Here is an 11,609-nt window from a genome sequence, read left to right as displayed (position 1 = left end):
CTCAAAAGCAAGGCCAGTGAATAATGTTTAAGATTATACCAATAACTCCATATGCCCAAAAACTGACAAAGACAATTTCAATGAATATGCACTATAAACGTAGGGAAGAGATAGCCTAAGAGGAAACTTGGTCATTGTCATAGAGACAACGGACCAGCCGTGTGGCTTTCCAAGCGACCACCCCCGACTGTAAATTCATGCAGAATCATTCTCGAGAAACATTTTCTCTTATGATACGTTGAACAAGTATGTTATAAGTTTTTCGAGCGCAGCTGATTAGGCTTACTTGGCTTTATGTCTTTAATCCTATAGAGGCCTGTCTATCTAGTGTTTTACGGCATATACGCATGTCGCATCAGGCCTAGATCTAACTAAACATTACACGCAGTCACTCAAACTCGAACACCAGTCAGAAAGCTTCTCTCAAAGATACATTTCTAGGGACCAATAAAGAAACATTTAAGTCCCCCCAACATTCCAACTTTTAACCGACCAGCCCTAGACCGAGACCTAGATCTATGCATCAGTGGACTGTAGGGTGTGCAGTAAACGCTGTCCATCACTCTCTTTGTACGGCGTGAGGGGCACTTCAAACTCAAACTCCGTCATAAAATCCTATGGGTGCACCATTGTTGTGATCAAGAAACACGGTACAAGTAATTTGAACCATCAATCAAAAGCTGTGATTTCCTCTTCATCTGGCCAAAAACAAGCCAGCATTTTCTCTGATTCACTCTTCATCTTGGGAAAACATGCCAGCATTTGTAATACCATCGTAAAGAGTCTTGAGTCCATCGGTTTTCACCTGGCTCTCCGCACCCTCCACCTCCTCCAGGAAAGAAGCCGTTGTCACAGCTGACATTTGGGCGAAAAGGTCATCCAGCCTGGTCAGGTCAGGTCGTGACCCCTCTAGTCTGAGCTGTTTGGGGGAGAAGCCTTCAGCCTCCAAACTTTTTATCATCTGACCTTGAGCGTGCTGGCTCCGTAGAAACGAGACAAACACAAGATACGCTGGGTGCACTTCCTCGCAATACTTCTTGTACAGTTGCGTAAATCTGAAAGAAGTAGAACACACGCAATATTTCTTACACATTGATCAAAATTCACACAAAAAGGAGAATTACGCAGTATTTAAGAACATTTTTGAATTGAGGAGAAACCAACAAAACGATACAGAATTTGAGTCTTAAACATTATAAGTTTGAGATTGTTAAATTAACATTAATAATATTAATATGAACACAACAAGGAAGGAAATCAGATTCAATAGCTTCAGTCTTCAGTTATGATGGGCAGTAACATGCATGAAAAAAATACTAAAGACACTTCTAATCTAACCATCCCTTCGATGCATTGATTTTTGGAAACAATTATCTAAGCTACCTTATCGTAAGCAAAATTCTTGATACCAGTATCTGTGTCGAAACAGTTAGGCTCTTCACCAGAGCACATCAAAGGCATTCGATTCTTAAGTAAAAAAGTCTTTCTATCAAGTGTCTCCATCTAGTATTTGAATCTGTCTGCTGAAATGCTGTACACTACTCAAATCTGACAAATGAATCCCCAATGATCTAAACTGGGTCAATGGGGGTGCAGAATACTTCAAATAAACAATGATAATTCTTTGTCAATCTTATACAAGCATTTAGATGGACTGGGACAAAAGAGTGAGGCTGATGACTTAACTCAACTGTCCCTCACTCAAATCAAATTCAAGCACATTTTAAGATGTCTCTAGGCAAACGTTCTCTTGGCGGACAGAAAAAAAGCTTCAAAGATGCTCTGACTGAAAGCATGCCTGAAGAGTTGTGACATTCCCCATACCACCTGAGAAGAAGCTGCTCGTGATTGCACAGTTTCAATGCTCTTTAATAAGATCTGGAGTCGCCAAGTTCGAAGAAAGACGCATCAGAAACAAAGAAAAAAATGGTGAAAATGGTATGGGATTAACAGTTTATTTAAGGGGCAGGACCTCCTAGTTTAACGTCCGTCTCCGATAGGACAGAGCCAAATGGGAAGTTCGTGTAAAGTGCCTTTCTCAAGGACACAACGTCGGACCGAGCTGAGGCTCGAATCCCCAAACCCGTAATCTCACGATTACGAGTCTGGTAGCCTAACCACTAGGCCACCAACGCCACCAGAAACAAAGAATGGAGACGGTAGTTGAGAAAAGACCGAGAGAGCCCTACCTCACAGTCTAGTTCAACCCCAAACATCCCCTGCCCCCACCGCAACAGATATTTCCGGGCTAAGATAGGCCTGATCAGCTATCTCTGCACACATCCCAACCCTCTAGTGATATGAAGTCAAGGTTATCTTCGCCAGCAAAAGACGAATATCAGCGTTATACACTGTGGCTATAATTATCTACACAAAAACCACATGTTTGCTGTAATGAACCCTCAGATTCAAAAAAATTGAAGGTCAGGCTCGGCGACTTCGTTGAATCCGCTTTACACTGTATAACACTTTCCTAAACAATGTACTGTGACGTAATTCTGACTCTTTGTTTTATTCAATTTGAAGCCGAATGAACGGCAAGGAGGTGTTGCGTGGGCTTGGCCCTAGCAAGACTTGTGTTCTACCCTTCTTTTGAATTCTGAGTCTGTGCTTGAGCTTCACGTAATTTTCTTACAAAAATAAAAAGAAGAAGAAACAACGGGACCGCTGGCACAGTTGGAAGGATGCGTGATTTCGAGTAATCTGTGTTCGACATATCCAGGTTATACTGTATTATCCTATCTCTCTTCCCTCTTTGCTTTGTATGTGTGTTACTCTCTGGTAAAACCTCAAATCTTCATCACTTTTATGACCATGTGCTACAAGCACTGTATAAAAAACTCTTGCTAAAACTCAAAAAGCAAAGTCTAGGGTATTATACTTCAATCAAGTCTAGGGTTGCAGCACAATTTTGCAATCTGAAGCAAACTTACAAAAAGCCATGAGAATTTGTGTTCTCCTCCTCGTCAGTGACCATGATAAACGTGTTCACTTTCTTTTTGGCCTCGTAGTATGGGTAAAGAGAGGCAGCTGGGGATGTTGACCCACAAGCTTTCATGGTCACAGCAAGCCGGAGCATCTTGAGGAAAAAAAACAATAAATGCAAAAGTTAAAGAATAATAACTGTGAAGTCTTTTTTTAAAAAACTTTATTTGTAGTTTAAAAGCACTTGCAACGTATCCTATAGGCCAACTTCTTTACCTGAGATAGTAAATGATGGAATATTTTTAGGCCTTCCTCAACGCAATTTAAGAGGAAGGCTGCTTCATCTTATCTGTCAAGGCTATAGTGGCGGTGGGTGGACCAAAATTTGGGTGGGGCTTAGGTTGCTTCCAGTTCTTTACCACCAAATAGCAAGCAATAAGAACGAAACAGTGATGATTTTTCTATACTCACGGTGAGCTACGGCATTTTGAGAACCATTCAAACGAGAAGAGTTACCTTAGTTTTCAATCTCTTTGTTCTTATTAAATTTTTGTTGAAGGTGGGGATGAAGCCGAGTCACCACCAAATTTCCTCTCTAATTAATTTTCATGTGATGAAAAAGTTGCCTTAAAAGTAGTTCGGCATGATTTATAACGGTTAAATCTGAGTGGGACAAACACAAACATGCACACACAGCACTTCAAACATTACTTCTATGGGCTGGATTAGGCTGTGTAGCTGTAAACTTTCACCTCTTTGTCAGGGCTAGGAGAGCATGAGCCCTCAGTACAGTGTTCTTTTTGCAGGTCTTTTACCTTTTTTACAAGAATACTTTCATTAAGGATGGGCCGCGGGAAAGGGCATATTGTCGAGTAGATATAAAACCATGCTTGAATTTTGAAACTTGAGAAAACGCAGCACAGGTAATATCAATGCATAGATTATTTAGGACCTGGACTTTCAACTCTGCCTTTTCGGGCCAACCTGGCCTGAAAAGGATACAACATCCCAGCAGAAAGATTGAGATACTCAATAAAAATTTGTCGTTCCACTCGGGAGTAGAACTCAGGTCTCCTGTGAGCCACACTAAAATGCCTAACCGCTACACCACAAACACAGGCACTTCAAGGGTTGAAAAGGAATGTTTCAAATTCACGTGCTTCCAGTTAGAATTACCATAAAGAAGGTACAAGTTTATTAGCATAATTTTTAGAAATACCTCTCCAACAGTCTTGGGGACAAACGGTGCCTCTATGTTCTCTGAATTGAAAAAGACGAGCTCTGCCGAGCAGATAGATGTGAGGAGGCTGGCAATGATTGTGCTGGTGCGAATGGCAACGCACATCGAGGAAGAGGCATCTCCAATCACTACGACCGGAGACTCTAAGGACAGCCTGCGGAGATAAAATACAGTCGACTACAAATGAGTTGATGTCAAAGAGGGAGTGAAAAAAAAGATAAACTCATCAAAATATCAACTTAACCGTTGGAAACTGTAAAGAAGAAGAGATGCCAGGACCTGACAAAAAGACCAGCTTAACCTAAGATCAACTCAAGCGAGCTCAACACAAGCAGAGTCGACTGTAACAGAATACAGAATCGCAGAGTTGCACTGGCTCAGACTCAGATGTTGAAGATGTTATATAATATGTTCTAAACTTTAATCTGGCCTATTGAAAATATTTCATCATGTGAAAAAGCACTACAGATTTAAATGATTAGCAACAAAAGCCAGCCCGCAGTACTTTTACACAATTTACGATACATGCTGACTCTTCATTTATACCCAGGCCCTACAGATCAACCTCAGCGATATAATGGTTTTAGAAAATAAAGAGAGACAACTCTTTTTCTCCCAGTTCCACTAATAGAGCAAATCACCAGACCAGACCAGACCATCAATGATTTATTTACAGAGGCACCAGCCATCCATGTCCAGGTGCTGTTTTAGCCTCTTTTTCCTGTATTCGGATTAATAATATCTTTTTGCCAATTTATTGGTTCCGCTTCTATGTTACCCCATAGCAAATCACCATTAGAAAAAAAAAAGTATTAATTTAGATGTTTTTACACCCCCATCGACACAATTTGGATCATTTAGGAGGTGGGCCTCCGACTCTGCCTGTCATGGTGAACTCAGGCTGAGAGGGATACAACATCCCAGCAGAAAGACCGAGATACTGGCAAAAATTTCCTTCCACTTGTGAATCAAACTCAAGTCTCGTGCATGTGACAGCAAAGCACTTAACCACTAGACTGCAGATGCTGGTATAGCACCATTGAATGATACATGTGTATTTACTTCATCTGACACATGGAACTGGGTAGTCAGAACAGATTTATAAAGGATGGTATAAGTGAGCTGGGTACTATTAATATTATGCTTTGAATCAACTGTGAAAGTGGAAGACCACGATATCTGTCGTCTCAAACACACCATTTTAGGATTGGAGTTGACTGAGAATTTTTCAGGACTTTCGACTTACTTAACTTTGGTCCGATGGAAAAGGTCCTATGGAAAAGTAAGAAAGATGTTCCATCTCTAGATTATTTCAACTATTTGTATAAAGGAGTAATATCCATTATATTATAACAGTTACTTTCAGTGTTCTATACAAATTTACCAATATCTCCCTTTCTACTTGCACAGGCTTATGAAATTTTGAAAGGAAAGTTAAACAGTAACATAAGCCTTGCTAAGATTCAAATGAAACGGGCTTCTCCCTATCAGAGATATAGTGCACTGGATTAAAAAGTGTTCCAGTGTTGAAAAGGTATTACACTAATGGCATACAGTCAAACCAGCTCTGACGATCACCTGTATAATTAAGACAACCACCGGTGCAAATTGCCGCTTGCCATTTCATCTGTTGCATTTTATTTTCGTCATCATAATAATGCTGTGTAAGACGTTCACCTGTATGCGGCAACCACTTTTTTCCTCGACAATGTGCAGCTGTCTTGGACATTTTTTAATGTATACCATACATGGAGGAGGTGATGGGCCCATATGTACCTCAGAGTTACCTCACTCTATAATTCGGTACAACTGCAACAAAATTCCCAAATAACACAAATCACAGACTTAGTATAAAAAATCTCCAATCAAGTGACCAAACCCGAGCTGCCACTACAAGAGGCTAAAGCTGTTTCCCAAAATGACAAGCGACTAACGCTCCCAGCAGCTGGTGCGATGCACATAGGCATACACAGGTCTCTCATCTAAAGAGCTATGAATGAAAACAAAACTTTATAAAAAACTTCTCTGGGGGAAGCTACACTCCTTTGTCTTTATGTTAAAGCCTGTTCTTTGTCTTAAGTCAAAGCACATGTTGTGAAAGTAGTCGAATTGAATTGTTACAAAAAATTAATTCCATCGAACCATGGAAGTAAGATTCTGGTGTTGATGAAATAAGCTTACCTGATGGATGTTAGTCGAGGTTCTGCTAATTCTATCAACAAACTGAAGAAATTATCTTCTCCCTCCGGCTCTCCCTGGTATTGACTATTTCCGTAAGTTTGGTTGAGCTCTGGCCGTCTCAGCAGGAGAATGGTCATGAGTCGCTCTAACAGTTTCCCATTGGGCAAGTTGACAGGATCCTTTGCCCGCAGTCTCTTCAGTAACACTGCATCTACTTGAGGGCAGCACAAATCTTCATAATACCTGTTGAAAGTTTAAGCAAGAGTTCCACAGCATTTTTTTTTCACCTGTTTTAAGTTCAGTAAGAGCTTTATGGCACTTGCAATTCCAAAACAAATAGGTTATCAGTTATATGTTTTAGTAAAAAGTGTACTTTACTTTACCTGCAGCACAAACAGGTCATATAAGTGCTCCAGATTAGAGGTCTTACTAGAGAGCAACATACAAGGAAAAGATGAAGGAGAGAGAAGTATGATAGAATTTTGATGGAAAGAAAGGCGTGGGGGTGGGGCTGGAAAGGGGTAGTGCCAAGATATCTGGAAGGGTCTAGCTCACTCCCAATAAAGGTACTATACAAGGGTCTTCAATCTTTGATTTTCTTTTACATTAGGACATGTGTGAGCCAATACAAATAGAACGGCACAACCAAAACATGCACACATTTAAGTTAGTCAGGCAAAAGCCAAACTAGGTGCAGAAGTGCACTTGGATGTGCAAGCGTGAAGCCTTGATAGAGGGCAGTGTAAAAAATAATATACTTTTCAGTTAGAATTGAATGAAAAGAATGACAGAATTGAATTTTAAACATAGGTCTATAAGTAATGCTTTCATTGGCTCATCTATTTTTGTATAGAACACTCGTCTGTTCTTTGTTGTAAACTAAACAAGAACCAGTTTATTGAAGGCAAACGTTTTACTCACTTGTTTTATAGTGAAACGACAACATAGTCAAGGTGTTTAGCCTATCTTGGCTGCTTGTGAGCTGTGTGTATGTGATAACCAACCAATGGTAGAAGCCAACTTTTCCCCCTTTTTTATTAAGCTATCTTGTACCTCTTTCAAATAATAAAAATCATACTGTCAAAATATAAAACGTGCCTTCCTCTCTGTGTGATCTCTCTCTCTTTCTCTCTCTCTCTCTCCCTCTCCCTCTCCCTCTCCCTCTCCCTCTCTCTCTCTCTCTCTCTCAAACACACACACACACACATACTGTCTTAAGGTTGCACTTGGAAATATTTCTACTTTACTTTTTCCAGACTTTGTTACCTTGTGGTGTCCTAGGGAAGAAGCAAACATCTTTCTCTTGTTTGTTGTACCACCTGTTGCATTATTATGTAGTTCTCAACTAATGCTTCTCTGACTCTCCTCTACCCATCTTTTTCCGTGCCTGGCAGGAAATATTCACTCACCATAAAACAGTGTCAAGCTTCTCCATCTCAGCAATCCTCTCTTTTGACTCCGGAGTCAGATGTTGTTTGTACTGTTTCACAACACTGTAAGGAATCTCACATTCCCCGACCAGACTGTTAACATTTTCTGAGGTCACGTTCTGGCACAGGGCCGGAGAAGAACCATCTGGAGGAGATGCTGTGCCGAAACAGTGGGGAAGAAACCAAGAAGCAGACGGGAAATCCTACAGAGAAGGGATGAAAAAAATAATGTCCATTTAAGATTTTTTTAACACTAAAAAAAAGATCCAAATAAAAAAACTGTTGGTTTGAAGTAACACACTACTACTAACAATGGATATATATTTTCTCGGCAAACTAGAAAATTTGTCTGTTAAACCTTTGAGCGTCGCTAACAAATAGTCTATAGTGGAAGGCATTATATTAATTAATAAATTAATAAATTAATAAATTAATAAATTATATGATTTCACCATGATATTACGTTTTTAAAAGCTTGAGAACAGGCTAACCAAGCAAGAACATTTTCAGACAGTAGAATGTAAATAGGAAGTAGAGCTCATTTCTAAAGAGTAGAAATGTTTGCCAATACAGCAGTCTCCACCTAAGATCCCACCACTTACGATCCCGGTTCGCTTATGATCCCGCTGTTTTAAGAAAACAGATTTTTTTTCTGTACAAAAGTCACACCTAAGATGCCGCTCTGATTCACTCTGAAGGTCTACAAAAAATTATTAGGCTAAGATCGAGCATTTTTTATCATAATTTACAGAACAAACACCCAGGCCGGCACAGCCAATCAACCAAGAGGGAAAAGTTGAGATCAATGAACTGCCCGTCGTGTCAAAGTTCAGCCACTTTCTTGAAAGTGATCCCATTTAAAGCGTTGTAAAACTTGATGAAACAGTACAATGTTTGCCCCTGATGGGATCACACCGATGTGTGAACTAACCGGCACGTTTGTTTTCCCTGAACATCGCACTCGCACATGAGCTCTCCACCTAAACTTACATCACTTTGCTCCAGACAAGATAACATCGTGCTGTGAACTCTTCCCTGACCATTGCAGCAGTTTTCCCTATTCCCGAGTCTGCGAGACAGACTGAATTTTAATTTATGAGGTCACAACGTAATGCTGAGTAGGCCTAATGACATAGGCGAGGGAACTTAGTCAGAGAAGGAAAGCTATAAATTTTCAACAGGTAAAGGAGAGGGACAACTGGGTAAGAGTAGATCTTGAGACTCACAATAGGATAAAAAGTGAAAATGGCACACCTCATGCAACTATGCATGTGATAGGTCATCAAGGTTAACTACTCTTTGCTCGTCATATGTCATAAACCCACCCAGGGGGCATGGCATGTCAGTCCATTTTAGAGTGGAGGGAGACCATTTTACAGATTATGAGCCTTAACATGTGTCACCGTAGATTCTTCCCTGGGTTTTTCGTCGGCTAAGATCCCTGTTCTCCTATGATCCCGCATTTTCCTTGCTCTTGAGCATCGGGATCTTAGGCAAAGACTACTGCATACAAAAAACCCCACCAAAATAACAACTCACATTACACCCTAATAAATCAGCCACGACACTACAGAGAGAAACTTACGACCAATTTAGTTCGTCGTGTACATTAGTGGGAGGGTTAACAAAATCAAATCGATCTCACCTTAGTAGGATTTAGATGACAAATATCAGCAAGCTTCTTCCATGGATCTTTCGGGAAGTGAATGGCACAAAACTCTAGCTCCTCGGAGGTAAATCCTCTCACCCAGGCAGCAACCTGCTTGCAGACAGAGCCACTTGCAGTGCCAATCTGGAAGAAAAAATACAATGTGAAAAGTAATAATTAATTAACATATAACTACTGTAGCATGCAGCACAATATGTGAAATAGGAAAACTCTCATGTACCAGGTGTCTAAAAAAAGAGGACCTATTCATTAAATTTAGGTTGAAATTCTTAAAACTTGATATTTCTCAAATACTCAGTTTGATTTTCTTATATTTACAAATTCAACATCCACCTGGATGAATTTTATTTGTTAGAAGTTTTCTTGAAATTGGTGCAAAGATGTGTAGGTATTTTAAATGAATCCTCTTTTTTTTCAGACATTTTGTATTTGGAACCTACGAAATAAAAAAATTGGTAGAGATCATACTACTATTCGCGGGTTGTGATTGTTGTGCTGAATATAATGATAAAAATGAAGACGATAATAACAATGATGATAAAAACATGAAATGTGACATTGATGGCAAAGATGAACGAGGCTAAAGTGAGGGAAGAAAAAGATACTTTATTCAAGGGATGATGGAAGAGATGGAGAAGAATTTTTTTTATAAATAACAATAAAATCAACATGAAAATATACATCTTTATTATTCACTATTCAAAAGATAAAAATCCATTATAATTTCTCTGAATTCATTTGTTTTAATCACCCAAGCATGTGTTTTACATCTTGGTTTCAGAAAATAACAGCGCATATATTAAATTAAAAAAAAAAAAAAATTTGCCAGTTCCATTATAAATTATAGTCTAGATTTAATAATTAAATTATTGTACTGCTCTGAAGTAAAAAGCTGTGAGCTAGAGACAGCAAAAACTTACCGGTGGTTTTATCCTTCTTAAATTGTCAATATCAGACTTCAGTTTCCCAATCTTTTGAGGACTGACTTTATTTCCAGACAACTGAAGACATTTCATTCGTTTTTCCAGCACCCTCATCTGTCTACCAGCATCAAGCATTGAGATAGCTCTGAGAACCTCAACAAGGCCAAACTGTGACCGCAGCTGTAGAAGTGTCTTGGCGAGTTCTGTGTCGCCCCTAGCCCATGCCATTGCCAGTGCTCGAATACGGGCATCTGTTTTAAGATTTAAAAAAGACAAGATGAACTTTTTGATCAACCAGGGAAATTTGCGGGGATATACCAGAACATTGAACATCAACATGCAAAGATTCAGTATCAACACAGAATTTCACTCATTACATTCATGTTCAAAGATGCACAAGCAACAATGTACAACTCAGTCACACAAGCATACCCAAAGAGTGTGTCCATGGAAAGAGATGATAAAATGGCAAAATGAAAACAAACTTAGATAATACAAAAAGACTGAAGGGAGAGTTCGAAAAGCTCATGATTAAAATTTGTTCTTGGCTGCATGCAGAGTATTAAGACCTTTTAAAAGATAAGATCTAGATATTATCTAGGAGGAAAATTTGCATTTGAAAAAGGATATTAGGTCTATATCCTAGTACAAAAGACAGAAAAAAAGTAATTGTTTTCTGACTCCAAAATAAGTACCTGTTAGAATACTATGGCATAAACAATGTATACTGGTATTGATCTGCTTTTAAAAAAACATATATACTGGCCAGCATGCTGGTTTTGCCATCACCTCTTTCATATGATGGAGGTTGGGGAGGCAAAATAATAAAGGAAAATATTAAGCTAAAGCAAAAATGAAGGAGGATGGGAAAGAAACAACTCGAATCGTCAGTCTATTTACAACATATCTCGCATTTACAAAACATCCACAATAAACATTGCTTGTCATTGAGGCATAGAGCTGAGTGGGGTATCGTCAAAAAGAAAAAAAGAGAACAAGGAAGGATAAAAAAGAAGAATTGACTGCAGAGCAATGGAATGGGAGAATGGAGTAGACAGGCAATAGTAAGGAATGTAGAGGGGAATGCAAATAATGAAATGCTGGTGGACATGGGACAGAACGATTTTAAAATATAAAACAATTGCAGAAATGGAATTTAAAAAGTAGACAAAGAATTAAACACAAGACAAGGAGGTCAAATAAAAGGACTAAACTCTCTCTCTCTCTCTCTCTCTCTCTCT

At 39.2% G+C, this 11,609-nt stretch overlaps 1 protein-coding gene across 1 annotated transcript in view; it reads right to left on the bottom strand.

Annotated features, from left to right (window-relative positions):
- Window positions 1-366: 366 nt before the first annotated feature.
- Window positions 367-11,609, bottom strand: part of LOC101861104 — a gene marked incomplete at its 5' end in the record, with an annotated part of 12,766 nt that continues 1,523 nt past the window's right edge. The window contains 7 exon segments of the mRNA XM_005093272.2: window positions 367-1,055; window positions 2,934-3,079; window positions 4,145-4,319; window positions 6,347-6,589; window positions 7,756-7,979; window positions 9,422-9,568; window positions 10,366-10,619. Coding sequence (XP_005093329.1) covers window positions 731-1,055; window positions 2,934-3,079; window positions 4,145-4,319; window positions 6,347-6,589; window positions 7,756-7,979; window positions 9,422-9,568; window positions 10,366-10,619 — 1,514 coding nt within the window. The 3' untranslated portion in view covers window positions 367-730.

The sequence above is a fragment of the Aplysia californica genome, unplaced genomic scaffold (assembly GCF_000002075.1).
Source record: "Aplysia californica isolate F4 #8 unplaced genomic scaffold, AplCal3.0 scaffold00061, whole genome shotgun sequence".
Taxonomy (NCBI): domain Eukaryota; kingdom Metazoa; phylum Mollusca; class Gastropoda; order Aplysiida; family Aplysiidae; genus Aplysia; species Aplysia californica.
This window is presented reverse-complemented; position numbering and strand designations above follow the sequence as displayed.